The sequence below is a fragment of the Colias croceus genome, chromosome 29, assembly GCF_905220415.1.
Source record: "Colias croceus chromosome 29, ilColCroc2.1".
Lineage (NCBI taxonomy): Eukaryota > Metazoa > Arthropoda > Insecta > Lepidoptera > Pieridae > Colias > Colias croceus.
The window spans coordinates 4,103,222-4,122,745 of record NC_059565.1 but is presented as its reverse complement, the minus strand read 5'-3'; the positions used below and the strand labels follow the sequence as shown (position 1 = coordinate 4,122,745).

Genomic DNA, 19,524 nt, shown 5'->3' with positions numbered 1-19,524 from the left:
ATTACATATTTGCGTCAAAAAATTCATTCAAATTATAATGGCATTTGTCAATTAACCAGTTTTTAAGTTTAAATTTAAAACTATTTAACGGTAGCTCTCTTATATTTTTAGGTAAGGCGTTAAATATATTTATGGAATTATTTAAAATATATATTGAGAAAGTTAAATACAAAAAAATGCATAATACAAATTCATAATGCAAAGCGCAATTCCGAAGCTTAGGTATAAATTGAAAGCAAACAGACATACATGCCAATACAGACATAATTTTATATAAGAAGCAATGACAATTAACATAGATTTTTATATTTATTTGCTAATAAAATAAGGCATTGATTTGAAAGATGAGTTTGAAAAATGTTAGAATACAAACTAGATGGTGGAATTTTTTTACCTTATACCGTAATTCAGGAAGATAAAATTAAAAATATTATTATTCGAAAAAATATGTTAGAATATAATAAACCGAAATAAGTTATTCATTAGTATGTATTAAAAAAGATAGCTTATCTCCATGTTATTTCATACAATTACCAACCGGAGTACCCCAAGTACCAATCCTTGGTCCCAACCTTTACCTAACATATACAAATGACCAACATGACCAAATTAGGAAGATCATTGCACCAATCTATACTAATATTATAAAGCTGAAGAGTTTGTTTGTTTGAACGCGCTAATCTCGGAAACTACGGGTCCGATTTGAAAAATTATTTCGGTGTTAGATAGCCCATTTATCGAGGAAGGCTATAGGCTATATATCATTACGCTAAGACCAACAGAAGCGGAGCACTGCGGGTGAAACCGCGGAGCGCAGCTAGTATGTTATATTCCTACACCACCACAGTACCAACCTTGCGGCGTCCTCGGAGCCGGCACTGGCTTGGCCGCGAGGTCCGAGAGTGAGATAGCGCGACGCATACCTGTCTCGCTCTCTTGCTCCGGCGGCGTGAGGTGCGTGCGCGCTGTTGTTATAGTAATAACGTCATGCTTTGTACCGTAATGGTTGTAATGAACGAAGTGAGTTGATTTAAAGAAAATAATTGATTATAAGTGCGTTTGATTTTATTAGAAGAAAATATTTTATTAAAAGTGTAAAAATTATGTAATACAAATAATGTAGTCTTTGAATAAGGGATAACATAGTAAAACATCTATCTATGATTATCTTTAGAAATTAAAGACTAACGCGATTAATTCATTGTACTATGACCTCGCTAGATGTGTGCGAAACGTCGGTTAATAATATAATTAATAACTCGCATTAAAAATCCGTTAAAAGGCTCTAATTAAGTATAATATTCGCGTAAGATCAAACAGAAAAACGTACTTAGTTATCTTAACCAAAATTGTAGAACAAATAAACATTAAAATGGTTATTTTATAATGTTTTTCGCGTGTCATTTCACTTCGTCCAATACATTTAAAATAAAGCATACAATAGGCATGCGCATGATCAAAAATAAAAATAATCTCTTTAACAAAACAAATTTAAATTTTTGATCAAGCTTTAAATGCACACATCACTATATTAAAAAAAAACGTGCAAACGTTATTAAAAAAAACAATCATGCTTCTAAAAACAACGCAAGAAGCAAATGATTGTGACACTGAGAATCAACGTGACTATCAATAATAAGTAGAAAGGTGTAGAAATGTGCCTAATTAGCTACGATTGACTTAAGTTGTCTCTTTTTCGCTCACGATAGTTGAATCATGCCATCTCACTTCGACGTCAGGGTGGCTTTCTACCAGAGATTTACGAAGATGCGTAGCGAGGGGTGTGTTTGTAAAGGACCAATCACATCACTGCATTATGATACTACACATCATGAACATCTCTGGTGAAAAAGCATCCTAATCGATCGAATGTTGTGTTGGTAACCTATCTACACCTTTTTACTTATAATATAGATCACATATCACAATATCTGCAAACGACTAGGATTCGCACTATACAAAGCGCAAATAAAACAGAACCGTCACGACATCTATTCATGCTATCCGAACCTGATGGCGTTGGAAATTTTGACGGCAGCACCGGGACTATAGGCAACTTTCTCGCTAAGCCCCTTACGACATTCCCGGAACAGAACGGCGGGCGCATTCTAGCTTGATTCTCTAGACATAGTCTAGGAACCGGGTGGCGAATTATTCTCCGAAACGGCACTTTTGGTCGGTTAAAACCGTATATTGACATGCGTTTAGGGGAATTCGTACAACTAGAACTCGTAGTTGATGATTCATAGTTCTCGCTATCTAGATGGACGTCTGTTTTTGGAAACACCATTTCGTTGTAAACTCTCTGTGGTAAGGGTTTAGGCGGTTGAACCTCTTGTACTGTATTATTTAATTGTTCCTCTTCTATAATATTATTTGCACTGTCGTTGGATATATCAGCACCTCCAACTGTTAGACCTATTTGTTCTGTATCTAAAATATCTGGTAAACTCAAATTGCGTTTAATTTCTTTTGTATCTATATTTTCATTATCTGTAGCTTCTTCTAAAGTGAGAGATGCAAAATTAGGTACTGTGGTCTGTTTTGTAGCTAATTTTTCAAACTTTTGAGATAACACTTTTACTACTCCTTTTCCATCATTGATATTTGCTTCTAGCGGTTTCATTCGCCACTCTTTAAATATTTTCTCTTGTAGTATCTTTCGTTCTTCCATTTCAACTAATTTATTTATAATTTCTAGTTTCCTTTCTATGTACTTGTATTTCTTCACTTCGTCACTTTCAGGCGCTATATTTTCCTTCGATTCATTATTTTGTTTACTGTGACTTGGTGTCGCTGTTTCAAATTCGTTTTTCGTCATTCTGAGATTTGATATATCTTTCTTGGTCTTTTCATAGTATTTATTATCCTGTTCCGCGTAATAATCTAAAGAGTCTTTTGCGAAATCATGATTGTCATCGCTTACGTCTAGAGAGTCCACGCTCATTTGTTTTTTTCTTTCCATTTTTTGCATTGCATAAACTTCAAGACTATCCAATTGCATTTCGCATTTATTATCATTAATTTCTCTTTCCTTAACGAATACGTCAAATGTTTTTTCCACATTATCTTGATCCATTGTATTAGAATTCTTATCTTCAAGTTTTTTGTTATTTGTTATGTAATTTTTGTTTTGTAAGCCATCTAGTTTGGCTTTGTATTGGGAAGATATGGATGAACTTAGACCTGATTTTTCCAAGTTACTTTTAAGTCTATTATTAGTTTTAGTGGACGATGTTCTTTTCATAGGTTTGGGAGGTTTGTGTGGAACAAATTCCATCGTTATTTTGTTATTATTGTTGTTGTTGTTATTGTGCTTTTGGCCAGAATCCCTTTCCAGACTTTTAGTAGCATTATTATACTTTGTGACATTAGCTTTTTCTTTATTAAGCTGATTTTTATTCACTTTGCATTGAGTGTTTTTGCGTATTTGTTCCTCAAATTTCTCCAAATTCTTTTGTACGTGAGAATTTCGTTTTTCCATTAAATTTTTCAAGGGATTCGGCTTCGATGCCGGTTCCAAGACCACTTCGAAACTACAACTCTTCGATTTGACCATGCTATTTGATTCACATCCAATCATTTCACTTTTATATTTATTCTTCTCAGCAAACTTTGGTTGCAAAGACTTGCTTGTGCTTGCCATATAGTCGTTATTCTTTAATCTCGGTATGTCATCAAAGCCTTTCTTTTCACCAGCGTATTGTTTCACATTGCTACCGTCAAAATAATACGCTATATTCTTTGGAGGCGGTGGTGGTTGTTTTGACGCGGAATCGTATAGACTTTTAGATCTTGTCACGGTTTTATGTCCTGAGAACTCAGAAGTTGGCACTTCAAAACCGTAAACCTTATGAATAGGTGGTTTTTGCGCTACAACAGGCGTCGGTTCATGATAATCGACTCTAGACGTAGACGATTCCGCGAAGTAATTATTATACATATATCCCGTTAAATAGGGAACGTTATTCGGACTTGAACCATAACTCTTCGACGTGTTATCGAACTCGTAACAACTTTGACTATTAGCTATCTTGGTGTGTGGTCTTTTGCCTTCAAACAGCATTTCCAAAGGCGCACTTTTAGTACATTCCGAGTCATCCGATAAAACACTCTCTAGGGAATTACAATTTGTTCTTGATAAGTGTTGATCGTTATCCAAAAACTCATCGGATAGTACAGATTCTTGGCTACAACTGTTCTTCATATACTTCTTCTGATTTAAAAAGAAACTAGCACTGCTGTGTCTGTGAGCTTCTAAATATCTTTCGTCCGGTTCATTTATGTTTTCGTATGAACAATTTTGCGAACCGTTCAAGTTGTATCGACTATCCATGTACTTGGCTTGTTGGAAAGCTACTTCGTTGCCATATTTTAGGAATATTTCGTTAGAAACACTAGAACAATTCGAATGGTCACTTAAAACAGATTCATTAGACCGCGTCACGCATCTCTTAGTTAAAACACTCTGACATCTGTACATGGAATAATTTCTATGTACTTCTTCGTCCATAATATCATCTAGGTTAGAAGGCATATTCCTAGGTAATGTGGAACTTTTATGTTCTATTGTAGGCTTGGCAGGTATTTTAGGTTTTTCATAAGTACCACCGTAAATCTCATAATTGGATACTGAGCGTCTAGCCATACCTTTTCCTTTGTTGTGTTTTTTACATATTTTCTTTGAATACAATTTATTTTTACAACTAACGTCCTGGCTCAAACTGCAATCTTCTAGCGAATCAGAGGAGAAGTTACCATCCTCTTTCTCCTCTTTAGTCGGTTGAAGATCTAAATCCCCTTGTGAATTAGGTTCAAAATCGTCTAAATCCCCGTATTTTTTAGTTATTTCTGCAATCATTTTTTCCGTATCACTTTTTATTGTATCTACTATACTTCGACTCTCTTTCATTTTGTCCAACCCAACGAAGAAACTTAAAGAGTTACGTTTTTTAGCGTCTAGAACATTCTGTTTTGGTTTATCGTTATTTTTAGTCTGTGGCACTTTATCTGCCCATTTACATTCTTCAGATACAGGCGATACAGGACAAGACTTGTAATTTTTAAATATACTTCTGGCATTCGGTTTCGGCGTTTTAGTTTGAGGTTTCTCATTTAAATTTAAATGAAAATTCCTTGGCGGTATTTTAGGCGGTTCTTTATCTTCATTGGTTGGAAATAATCTATTGAAAACCTTCGAATTAGGTTTTTTCATATCTATAGTAAATGCCGTGTTCTGCTTTTCCTTATATGTAGGTTTTGTATGTATGTTCATGCGTTTATCTGTTTGTACGTTCGGACGTGATACATAATTTTGGGAATTATCGTAATAATCCGGTATAATTTTATGATTTAAGTTCGCGGGAATGGCGTAAGGGTTTTTTTTCCTATAGTCTAGGTTTTGATAGTTAAGGCTGTCAAAGAAATTGGAAGACAGACTGTCAAAATTTTCCTCTGGATAAACGGGGGCATTATGGAATCCTGGTCAGCGTTAAAAGTAATGATTATGTTAGTATGACACTGTGATTTTGTAGCATTTTAACTTGTTAGTGTTATAGCGTTGCGTCGAATATATTGAGTTTTTATGACGAAAATATATATTTTTTTAAACCTAAATAAATATTGTAATAATTTTAAATAAATAAATTAACATATCAAGTGCCATTTCAGTATATTTTACTCATAATCATAATCAGACATTAGAGCTAGCGTGCAAGAGCAACTTTGTCTCGTTCACTATTTAGTCTCTCCCATCAACTCTATGGGCTAGTAAGAAAGTGCGCGCACGTAGCGACGCAACTCCCCATAGAGTTTTATTTTATTTTATTTTATTAGTTTCCAAACAGCGTATACAACAATATAACATACAAATTATAAAAGTACAATTAAAAAAGTTCTATGTATAAACCTATTATATGTATACACAAAATATGTTTAGTGTGAAAGATGTCACTTCAAAATACTGTTACCATAACAATAAAAAAATACAATAAAAGAAATGCTTATAACAAGATTCGGCATAAATCCGTATGTTTCAGGTGCTACGCAGAGCAGTAAGTATTAAGCGAAGTATTATAGTCGAGCCAATTTAATAGGCAACATTTGACGTCTATCAATTTTATCTTCGAAGAGATGTAACTAGCATAAAAACATCGATTAAAGTGAATTAATCGATACGGATTTGAAACATTTGTCAATCGAATTTATTAATTTATGATGATTTTTATTCACAAGTAATCAATGCATTCGATTCTAGATGTCAGATTTCGATTTTTAGAGTAACATCTCTGGTATTTAAAAAGAAAAAAGGTTTATTGACACAAAATTGTAGCGACGTCAGTTCTTCAATTCAGAAATTGTTTATTATGTTTAGAATGGTTTATCAGTAAAATGAAATCTTAAAATTACTTGTATTGGTCATTATGATTATAAATATGTAATCGTAATTTAAAAAAGTTAAGCAAATGTGCAGTTCTAACAAAACGAATTATCATGTTATTCTATATCGTCGTTACTAGGTTACGTTGTTGAATTTTGTTGAACTGTCAAATGTTGCCTATTAAAATGGCTCTACTATAAGTTGATGGGAGAGACTCAATAGTGAACGAGACAAAAGTTGCTCTTGCGCGATAGCTCTAAAACTTTATTAACTTAAGTTTTAGTCATTGATTTAATTTTAATAAATTATTTTAACTCAATACACTTGACGTGTAATACAATACAATTCATTGAGCTAATGAAAAACACGCCTCCATTAAACATTAACATTATATTTACTTATAAAAAGAGCATATACGCCGAGCACACGTGTCAGAAGTGAAACTTCTTTGGCAAGATTCAAAGATACAAAAATCGTCGCCTCACCCCATGACGTGACGGTATTGCCATGACGCGATCTTGAAATTTTACTTTCAACGCGCCTTTCACTTAAATTTTTTTAATATCAACCTTAAAGACGTGTTTTCCATTTAAATGTTACTAGCAATCTAAACTCTATGTCACATACCATAAGGTCGACTATTGCTTGGCACGGCCATAGAGACTGGTCTGTTCCGTTTCGATCCATCCTTTTCGGGTATATACGATAAATCTGTCGTGGATTGACTCGATTTGAGGTTAGAACGGAATGCCACCTGGAATGTTAAGAAAATTTTATAATGGTGTCTTCAATAAGTACAGCAAAATCTCTGTGTTTGTTTTAAATTCAATGTCATTTGATTTGTTCAAGTATGTTTTTTTTGGAATGTTGGTATTTTCACATTTTTCCAAGCGGTGAAAAAAATGAAAAAGTTAAGTTTACAGGAATAAAAACCTGTGAAATAAACTTTGAGTTCAAACCCAAGTAGAAATACGAAACTTAAATATTAATATAAATAAATTGAGTTCGAGTAGAATTTGTGTTTTTGTTTAAAATGTTTATTGAGCGGACTCAAGTAAATTTTAACCAAATTGTCATTGTGTGTATCTATACTAATATTATAAATTTGAAGAGTTTGTTTGTTTGAACCCGCTAATCTCAGGAACTACAGGTCCGATTTGAAAAATTATTTCCGTGTTAGATAGCCCATTTATCGAGGAAGGCTATAGGCTATTTATCATCACGCTAAGACCAACAGGAGCGGAGCCACGCGGGTGAAATCGCGCGGCACAGCTAGTCTAATATATAGCTATCATTACCTATACTTAAGTTATCATAGAACAGATGTTTAGATTATATATTTTTGTTCTAAATAAATAAATAACTCACGCTCTCCAACTGCCGTCTAGTTTCCAATATCCTCCTCTGCAATTCTTCCCTTTTTCTAACCGCTTCCGGGTCCGGTCGTAATGACGGTCCTCGTAAATGCTTCGATGATAACGAATTGTGGCCTGTTTGTGCTGGGAATTTTAATTTTAGGGATCATTAAAATATACCATCATTTATTTATTTATTAATACTTTCTTGCTCTTAGAATCATTACAATAATACTTAATCTAAGGATACATTATAACAATTGGCGGTCTTATCGCTATGCAGCGATTTCTTTCAGACTTTATATAATTTTTAAAAATAAATATGGTAAACGATGTCAATTAGCTTCACTACATAGTATAAAACAAAGTCGCTTTCTCTGTCCTTATGTATGCTTAAATCTTTAAACTACGCAACTGATTTTGATGATTTTTTATAGATAGAGTGATTCAGTATATCATGTATTAGGTTTTAGATAATGCGGGTAAAACCGCGGGTGGAAAGCTAGTATAAACAAAACTCACTACCACTATCAACATCAACACCGCTGCGTCTATCAAACGTAATAACGTAAACGGAGTAATGTTTAAAGTCAATAGTATCGCATTAGAAAACTCTGCCTAAAATTCGCGTAAGCAGAGTTTTTCTTCGGACAACTTTTGAGCGTAATTATGAGTCTGAAGTGAAACTTCTTTATCAGGGTTAGAAAAAAATTTAGTGTAACATTTTTTCGTTACGCGTGACATTTTTCCGTTACGCGCCATCTTTTTCTTATCCCTACCACGCGTGATTCGACGAATTTCTGTAAAGTTGCATATAGTAAATTAGTTTTTGAAAAATAAGGTCATAAAAAAGTTTCACTTCTTACGTGTGTACACTAGTACACGCACACGTTTTTTTATTGTATATAAAAGGACATACAAACAAACTCACCACTAGTATCAACATCAACACCGCTCAAGCTATCGAACGCGGATTTGATATACTTCTCCCGCCTCCCGGCTGTGTCTATCGACTCGCACGAACCGGACAGCGGATTGCGATCCCCGTTGTCCCCTGAGGGGGTTGATACCTGGGGAACATTATTATTATTAGTAATAGTTTTTTTTTTTTTGTTTTTTTTATGATACTTGTAGGATTATAAGAAACATTTTTTGCACCTATTGTTGTACAATAAAGTGTTTAAAATAAGTAAAATTAATTTCACTAAAACACAAAGCTATGATAAAATTAAAAATTCTGTATTAGTAAATATACAAAAAATTAAATCCAATTTATACTCTACCTCAAAAAATTTACGTTAAAACGCGGCGTTTCGAACGCTCTTTATCATATAGCTTTTTATTTTATCAAACCTTTTTTAACATTATTATAACTACATATTTACTCTATCTCTAATTTATACTCCAACTCTAACTCAAACTCAAAATACAATAACAACTAATAACTTCAATCTCCTACCAAATCAAACTTTAACTTTTACTTCCACTCAAACTCAAACCCCCAGTCAAACTCAAACTCACCTCATCATCCTCAGAGTCATGCGGCGAGCCGCTCAACGAAGTGGCGGGCGGTAATTCCAAACGCGGCGTTTCGCCCGCCCAGCGTTTCGAACGCCGCATCGATTGACGTAGTTCTGTAGCGTCCATTGCTGTTACCATGAATTCGCTGCAAATAAAAAATATCATTTGTAATCGTTTTTCTTTTTTATTCAACTGAAGAAATATTTATTTATTTATGACACTTCATTGTACATGTAAGAGAAATTTAAAATAAATGAATACATAAAATTGAAGTGTACAATAGGCGGCCTTATTGCTTAAAAGCAATCTCTTCCAGGCAACCATAAAAAAATTATTTGCAATTAATATTCTTTTTCAATGAACTTCAAACAAACTCAAACATGTATTTATTCAATTAGACTTCTTCCAGAAGCACTTTTGAATCGTCATTTCATAGTTTTACCATTTACCACCGATTCGGAAAGCGAAGTAAAGGAATCAAGGTTGTATACTTCTGGATATTTTCTATCTAGCTTATGAATCAGTTAAAATGGTAAAATTTATACGTCGTAAAGTTGCAAATATGTAAGTTAATATTAACTTCACTATCAGTAAGTGACGAATGTTGACGAATGGTTGTATCAAAATAAGCACAGACTAAAAAAAATTCTATCAATACCGGTACAGTAATTCTTAACTTAGCGGAGCTTATGTTTAGAAATATTTAAAAGAAGTTACTTATTATCAGCTGGATAAGAAATTTTATACTTTTACAGGTCCAATGTGACCAGAGCATATCGTATTAAGGATATTTACGATTTTGAATATAATATTGAATAAATTACCTAATATTTAATTTTATTTCATTTTCATACTAAAATTAATATACCTATCACACAAAATGGCGACCGACGCCGCACGCGTCTATTCAAATGGAATAGATAACAAGCATTTTGCCATTTGTCTAGAGGCCCATCTATTTTATTTTAAAATGATTTTTTTTTAAACTTAATCTAAACTTACCTAGGAGTCTCATCATCGTTATTCCCAGGATAGTAAGTCGGTCTATTCCCCCGTTCAGAGGACGATGTCCTTTCACCGTCTGAAATGTCTTCTATGTCTCCGTCGTGTTCTGTCGATTCTTGGTCCTGTTTTAATTAATATAATTGAAGTTATAAAAAAATAATAAAAATTAATTTTAAATACATATTGCATAATATGCAAATAGGGCAGCTACTGGTGTATTATTATTATAACTAGATTATAACAGCGCCCTCTAGTTAAAAACTGCTTAATATTGTGGAAAACAAGACGAGGTAGGTTTAAAATATTATAAGATCTATTATTTAAGTATATTCTTTAAAATGTTCTTAACCAATCTGTACACAATAGTAAATAAGCAATAGATATAGAAGTATACTTATGGAAGTACATATATAATAGAGAAATGTTGTAGAAAGAGATGGAGATATGTGTCAAAGCGTGCGATAGTTTTTATTATACACAATTTTATTAATAATACATAGATATCTTTAAATAAACTGTCCTTTTCATATACCTACATAACTATATTTTTATACCCAAAGAAATTAAGAATATACTTATGCTTTTAAAAATACAGCTATGTATACTGTTTTCCCCTATAGTTTAGAAGTCCATATAAAAATCAACTTAAAACACAAAAAATAAATAAATAAATACGTAAAAAATAAAACAAAACAAATAAAAACCTCAAACTTCAGACTGCCAAGTGAGGAGTCATCCGTGTGGTGCCGCGTACGCGTCTCCTGCGTACGCGTTTTCGATATATTTATTGTTACCTAACAAACATACAAACAAATTGAATTCCACGTTTCAAAATACTTTTAAATTCTAAATAAAGTTTTTCTATTATTGGAGATATTTAATTATTCTTTGTTATTATTGTAAATGCCAAAACCTTTTAAAATTAAATTATTTATAATAAATTATTAGCTTACTGTTTATTATTATATTAATATTATTAAGCTTATTATAATCAACAATATTATTTAGTATCTGAAAAAGTCATTCACCATCAAGGCTTAAAGTTAACCATTACCAGTGTAAAATAAAAAAATAAAATTAGCAAAATTATGCAAACACACAAAGCAATGAGTGTGATTTTTAAATGAAAATAAGGCATACTTTAAATAAAATAACTCTTATACTAATAAAAATATATTAGTAAGTTTGTCTCTATGACTTCAATAAAGTCATTACATATATTATAATTATAATTATATTATAAAGCTGAAGAGTTTGTTTGTTTGTTTGTTTGAACGCACTAATCTCGGTAACTACTGGTCCGATTTGAAAAATTCTTTCGGTGTTAGATAGCTCATTTATCGAGGAAGGAGGCTATATTTCATCACGCTACGGGCAACAGGAGTGGAGCCACGGGGGTTAAACCGCGCGGAGCAGCTAGTATATTATAATTATTATAAAAAAACACTATTTATTATATTTAAAGTTTACCTTTTTATATACATGCAACATGCAAAACCACCAAAATAATATCCCTCCAAAATCTACTTTTTGGTACTTACAGTAGTTTAAATTTAACGGTAACTATATAAATTCGAAACCAAAAGGTAATGTTAAATGGTCAGACCACTTGAAGACTTCTAAAATAATTATATAATACCCTCAGACAGTGAAAAAAATATATGCTTATTAAATTATTATTGATGTTATACTTCTTTTGGCGCGATGGAGAAAAATGGTGAGAGTGAATTTTTACGATGCGTGCGCACACCGACACCTAAATTTAACAGCATGAAGTTCTAGGTGGTATGAAAATTGATAACTATGTTCAAGTTGTATACCTATTCTAGTATTTTTTTTCTATACGCCAAAGAAATATAACTTCAAACGCGTGTACATAAGTACACACACTCTTTTTTATTGTACAAATACATGTTTTTAATCAATCATAACCTTAGACAAACTTTTAATTCTTCGCCATCTAGAATGAAACGAATGGCAACGAAAAAGAAATCAACAAAATAAAGAGCATGGGACATTTTAGTATGAAGCCTGGTATACCTACCAATTTGCGATAAAAAAAAAAGTCATTTTGGCGGCAAGAGATGAAACATGTGCCAATCGATAGTACATCAAAATACAAATAGGAAATACTCTTTGGTAAAATGTCGTAATTGATACGGTTTCGGAATAAATAAGAGTTTAAAAAAAAATTTTTCTTTTTAGTTTTTTTGAATTATTTGTTACTTCTTACACTTAAACGTTAAGACAAAGCATATACAACTTCTAATTTGTAATAAGTGACGCACCGCACGTGCGTATCCCTACCCCTAGCCCAAAGTTGGTTTATTACTTTGGTTTAGATAGTAATGCAACATTTTAAAACCCTTTTTTTACAAATTAGAAGTTTTATATGCTTTGTTTTAACCTTTAAGTGTAAGAAGTAACAAATAATTCAAAAAACTGAAAAAAAAATATTTTTTTTTAACCCTTATTTATTCCGAAACCGTATCAATTACGACATTTTACCAAAGAGTATTTCCTATTTGTATTTTGATGTACTATCGATTGGCACATGTTTCATCTCTTGCCGCCAAAATGAAGTTTTTTCAAAATTTCCAACTTTAGGTATACCAGTTAGGTTCCTTGCTTTTTAACAACACACTGCCCACAAAATTGACAAAATACAACAATTACCGAACAACTAAATTGTGAACTAAATACATAAGAAAACTTAAGTCAAATATGAGACATAAAAATGAAACACCGGTTTAAGTGAATACCGGTAACGAACCGGTATCGGATATCGGTATTGGTTAGAAAATGTATAAAATTGAATTTTCCTTTTTGTGATGAATGAAATAAATGAAAATTCTCCCAGACAACAGAAAAACAAATAAAAAGTAACGATACAACTCCCAACAAAACCTAAGACTTAACAGAAGTTTTACGCATTGTAGAAAAATGATCAAATAACATTAATGTACTAAAATATATGGAAAAAATAGATTGATAGGCCTAAAAAAGAACATTTCCTAACAAACCTTGTAAATATATAACATCTACACTAATATTATAAAGAGGAAAACTTTGTTTGTTTGTTTGATTGTAATGAATAGGCTCATAAACTACTGGACCGATTTTAAAAATTCTTTCACCATTCGAAAGCTACATTATCCACGAGTAATATTATCACGCTAAGACCAACAGGAGCGGAGCCACGCGGGTGAAACTGCGCGGCACAGCTAGTATATAATATATAACATTTAATATTTAAATAATATACCAACAAGAAAACGATGAAAACAAACATAAATCAATGGAATGAATATCCAACATTTTTTCAGCATAAACTCAAACTCAAACTCAAACATTTATTTATTCAATTAGACTTCTTCGAGAAGCACTTTTGAAACGTCAATACATATTTTTATCATTTACCACCGATTCGGAAAGCAGTATCTATGGAGAAGAATCGGCAAGAAACTCCATAGTTGCTCTTTTAAATCATTTCAGTATTACAATTTAATTTTACAAAATATGTAAGTAAACGATCAACAAAACGATCTTCCTTATTATAATCTAATAAACAAATATACCCAATGATTTCAAAAAGCTAAAAATCAATGAAAAAACAATAATGATTATAGTATATAAAATTAAGCACAACATACAACACTATGCAAACAACATCAAAGTGAAACATACACAATGAAAACTAAGAGCTAGCGCGCAAGAGCAACTTTTGTCTCGTTCACTATTTAGTCTCTCCCATCAACTCTATGGGCTAGTAAGAAAGTGCGCGCACGTAGCGACGCAACTCCCCATACAGTTGATGGGAGGGACAAAATAGTTGCGGAAACAAAAGTTGCTCTTGCGCGCTAGCTCTTAAAGGCAAACACGAATGGTGATGATAAAAACAACGTGAAATAAACAAATGCAGATGAAACTATACAGCCTAACTCCAGTCTTACTATAATGTATCGTGACGTATAATTACGTTTTTAATATCCCACTTTAAGTGGTTAATATTTTAACATTCTTTTAAAATGAAGTTGAGCCATAGAGGACGATAAAAATTAATTCTTAATTAAATAAAAAGGTAGGAAAGCACTGTAGCGGTCAATAGTAATACAAAAATTAGAATTACTGATTTAAAATTGACGCAAATGACCTTTTAAATTCCCCAATAAATTTTAAGGAAATTAAATTCGATCAAACGGAAAGAATTGCTCACATCCTACTTAAAAAAGTATTTTAGGAGCAGCAATAATTTATTCCTCACTCACATACTTGTGCGAAACAATCATTCACACACACAAGATTCTGCAGAACACGGTCAGTTATTTAATATGTTTTATTTTATATCTATTTACTAAAAAAACGCATTTACACGTCACGACACAAGCAAATAAAGTCGTAAAGCAAACAATAACCTTTTCTGCCCTCGGCGATATCGTCAATATATCGTACGTGGCTCGCATCGTTCGATCAAAGTTCCTGAACAGAGCCTCGACGCGCGGCAGTTGAGACAGGTTGAGCGATTTCGGCCTCTAGTTTGATACCGGTTTTTAGTACCGTTATTTGATACCGGTATATTTTACTGATATTAAGAAACACAGTATCGGTATTTTGTAACGGTATTATGTACCGATGTTATGTATAGGTATATTGTATCGATATTTTATTGCCAACTTCGGCATATAAAATACCGGTATTTATTTTTAACAAATGGTTTATACCGATAGTACAATTATTTGTTACCGATATCAATTAGTGTTGATATTGGTATTAATATCGGTACATGAAAAAACTGTAATATAATGATTCTAAATAAAGATACTTTTAAATAAAATAACATTACTTTAATATTAATTTAGTGACCATTACCATTATTTATTTGTGAGAAGACTTAAACTTTTGTTGGCCAATTATTTACTATAAATAAATAAATAAATAAATAAATTTATTTGCATAATGTGTGTACAAAGATATTACTTATAGGTAGGTACTTAGGTAGAATCAACACATTAGCCATAAATGGCGTGCAAATTCCGCAACATTATTTTATATAAAAAGTACATTATTTCATTGTCACATGATAAAATTTACACATTTTATATTATATTCATAAATAAAATTAAACCTAATATGTTACAAATTTAAATATTCAGATACATTATAGAAATTTTTGTTATTTAGCCACTCATATAGTTTTGTCTTAAAAGGACCGATATTTAACATTTTTATAGTTTCGGGAAGTTTATTAAATATACGAATACACATAGCATGACAATTTTTGGTATACAAAGTGGTCCTGGGTGTTTTATTGTAAACAAGTCTATCTGGATGACGGTGGTCGTGGCTGTATATTTCTTGGGCCGTGTTAAAGAGATATTTATGTCTTTTTACAAAAATACAAACTTCGTAAATATATAAGCACGGCAAAGTTAACAACTTGAGTTTAATAAATAGCGGTTTACAGGATTCGTACGGACCTACGCCACAAATCGCGCGTATACATTTTTTTTGTGAGATGAACGCTTTTCTGATGTTTACGCCATTACCCCAGATTATAAGACCGTATCTCAAGATAGATATTACATGAGCGTGATAAGTCGATAGAGTGGTTCTTAAATCCGTAATTTTTCGTAGGCGTCTCAGGGCATATACAAATTTATTAACTTTACTACATACCTTATTAATGTGTGATGACCATTTAAGTTCATTGTCTAAAACTATACCTAAAAATGAAGTTTCACTTTTTTCTTCCATTATAACATCATCATATTCTATTTTTAAATTATTGCGCAGAGGAGTTGAAAATGTCATGTAGTTAGATTTAGTAAGATTGATTTTAAGATTATTTGTGCTAAGCCATTTTATCATTTTGTCCAGATTATTTATAATGTCGTTGTTAAAATTCATAATGTCAAAGATTTTAATGTCAGATTCAAAAATTATCGATATGTCATCTGCGTATAGAATTATTTTACGATTTGTTATGTCTATAATGTCATTAATATAAAACAAAAATAAAATAGGCCCCAGGACACTTCCTTGAGGTACACCACACTGGTTAAATATATATTTTGATTGGTATTTTTCTTTCTCATTAGTCTTATTAGTCCGAGTAATAATAACACTTTGTTTTCTATCTTTTAGATATGATCGGAACCAATCTAACACAATCCCCCGAATTCCATATGCCTCTAATTTTTTTAATAATAATTCATGAGACACTCTATCGAACGCTTTTGACATGTCAAAGTATAATACAGTAGTCAATATTTTTGCGTCGATGTTTTGAAGAATTGAATGTGTTAAGGAATAAATTGCATCATTGGTAGATTTGTTTTTTTGAAAGGCGAATTGTTCATCTTTAATTATATGGAACTTATCGCTAAACTCTCTCAAGCGCAAAGACATACATTTCTCAAAAATTTTGGATATGATAGGTATAAGAGTAATGGGTCTATAGTTTTCTATGTTATTTTTATCTCCTTTCTTAAACAAGGGGGTAATAATAGATATTTTTAGTTCTTCAGGAAAAGAACCACAAGAAAAGGACAAATTAATTAAATGTGTCAGTACGGGTACCAATTCTGCTTGACATTGTTTAATAACTTTGGTACACACCTCGTCATATCCCTCTGCGGTGGTATTATTTAATGACATAATTTGTGTATAAACTTCCGTTTCAGACATTGGTCTCAGGTACATAGAGAAGGGGTTATTAGTAATATTGATTTGATTATGGTAGTTTTGATTTTGATTAACGCTACCAATATTATTGAAGTATTCATTGAAAGAATTAGCTATTTGAGATGGGTCTGTGATTGTTTGAGTATTTAGTGTAAGTGAATCAATTTCGGTATATCTGTTCTGAGAATTTAGCTCGTGTTTGATTATTTGCCAAGTTGATTTACACTTATTTTTACTTTTATTCAAATAATTAATATTGCAGTTTTTTTGTGCCTTATATATACAGCTACGCAATATTTTCGAGTATTTTAAATAAATAGATTTATTTAGATCCGATTTTATTTGGTAATAGCGGTACCTTAAATTTCGTTTAGTGTTGCAACTAACTTTTAATCCCTTTGTTATCCACTTATTGCTGCTATTTCTTAATTTAATTTTGATCAACGGAAAACATAATTTATAGAAGAGGCAAAATGTGTCATAGAAGTTTTTGAATGCTACTTCAATATTTCGTTCCTTAAATATATCGAAAAATGTTAAATCTTGGAGATAATTTTTAAATTTAATAATGTACTCTTCACTGTAATCTCTTTTGTAAATTATTACAGCCTTTTTATTAGGTTTAGGTTTTATATCAGATATTTTGAATGTTATAAGTTGTGCTGTGTCATGGTCTGAGAGGTGTAAACGTAGTAATTCGGCTCTGACTCCATCTATATTGCTTAATATTTGATCCAAACAAGATTGAACGCGAGTTGGACCGTCGATGTGAAATTTAAGATTATACGTTTTGGCTAAGTCTCTAAAATCATCCGAATATTTATTTTGTTTGAGTAGATCAATATTGAAGTCACCTGTAATAATAATTTTTTTCTTAAAATATTTTTCACATAATTTATGTAATAGTAAATTTAATTGGTCAAGGAAAAAGTTCACTTCTGAGTCAGGTGTCCGGTAAATGCAAACAACTATAATGTCGTATCCCATAACTTCTATTCCGCAGCATTCGAACTTTTTTTCAAATGCGTAGGTGGTGAGATCTATGTTTTTAAACAACAAATCATTTCTAAGAAGTATACAGACTCCGCCCCTTGGTTTTAATCTACTGAAACTCGATGTCAAATAGTAGTTTCTTAAATTAAGATAATGTTCCTGATCTCTAATTAAAAAAGTTTCTGACAAACATATTACATTGGGTATTATTTGCGATTCGAATAATTCTTCCAACGTTATTTCGAAATATATTATTCTATATTATTCATATTATTATATCTATTAAATTTATACAATGCGACATGAATTTTCCACGGAAATCGGAGTTGAAGAAAATGCCCAGTTATTTTGTCTTAAAGAATCGACAACCCAACGTCGTTTTTAAAGTCTATAAATAATCATTCTTTTGTATGATTTTCTTCTATGTTACGGTCAACTTGGCCTATATTAGTTGTTATAACTAAAACTGTGTTAAAACATGCAACAAAAATTTAAGTCAACTCAAAATTATAATCATCTACAATAATAAGACATCCAAACATATTTTATCCCTTTACAACACACCAAAATTATATTTCACAATTTACAAAACTCAAAAATTTATTTATTCAATTAGACTTCTAGAAGCACTTTCGAATCGTCATAACATATTTTAACATTTACCACCGATTCGGAAAGCAGTATCTTTAGAGAAGAACTGGCAAGAAACTCCATAGTTGCTCTTACAATAAAATACAAATAGATGTCTTATTTAAAATAAAAACTTTTTAATACTATATCCACCACCAAACCACTACCTTTGTGAGTGATTAGACATAGTACAAAATGTTAAACATAACATAGTGCAAACAATTATCTACATAATAATAATATATGTACAAATAAAATTCAGCAAAAAAATGCAAAAAAAATATCCTTATTATAATACCGGTATTTCGGTATCGGTATTTCGATATCGGTATTATATCGGTATCTAAGAATAACAACTAACTATGTTTTAAAATACTATCTTTATGTAATTATTTTCTAAGCTTTTTTGGACAAAATACGGCACACACATATAAGACAATTCACAATATACCCACATATATAAATAACTAAATCAACGTAAAATAAAACAAAAACAAAACATTAATAACCATCATACAAAAAATATTATATTACTTTATCTGCTTAATAAAAAATAAAATAAAATAAAAAATTTTGGTATATTAACACATATTGCATTATGTACCCAAAGTAAATTTCAAATTGTACCCTAATATTTAATTAGAACTTATAAAACAACTCTACCCTACTTCACTATCTTGATATCCAATTTTGTACCCCAATTGTCTTGTACCCTGTATAATTTTACTTAATTTTGTACCCTACACAATAGTGTAATTTTCTTAGTAAATTTTGTACTCTAATAATCTTTATACCCTATATAATTTTTTAATTGTTTAACTTAATTTTGTACCCTACATAATAGTCTTTTAGTTAATTTACTACCCCAATTATCTTTGTACCCTACATAAATTGTTATTCTCTTTATTAATCTTGTACCCTAATCTTTGTACCCTACATAATTGTGTACCTAACTTT

The 19,524-nt window shown here is 31.4% G+C and overlaps 1 protein-coding gene across 5 annotated transcripts in view; it reads right to left on the bottom strand.

Annotated features, from left to right (window-relative positions):
• LOC123704247 (mitogen-activated protein kinase-binding protein 1) overlaps positions 1-19,524 on the bottom strand; it is a 110,235-nt gene that overhangs the window by 8,739 nt on the left and 81,972 nt on the right. For 2 of the 5 annotated variants that reach the window (XM_045652550.1, XM_045652551.1), the window contains 8 exons: positions 14,676-14,792; positions 10,965-11,054; positions 10,258-10,382; positions 9,256-9,400; positions 8,666-8,804; positions 7,748-7,878; positions 7,007-7,133; positions 855-965 (listed from right to left, as the gene is read on the bottom strand). In XM_045652550.1, the coding sequence (XP_045508506.1) occupies positions 855-965; positions 7,007-7,133; positions 7,748-7,878; positions 8,666-8,804; positions 9,256-9,400; positions 10,258-10,382; positions 10,965-11,054; positions 14,676-14,792 (985 nt within the window). The remainder of the gene's footprint in view (positions 1-854; positions 966-7,006; positions 7,134-7,747; positions 7,879-8,665; positions 8,805-9,255; positions 9,401-10,257; positions 10,383-10,964; positions 11,055-14,675; positions 14,793-19,524) is intronic. The other 3 variants (XM_045652553.1, XM_045652554.1, XM_045652555.1) reach the window with 3 other exon arrangements.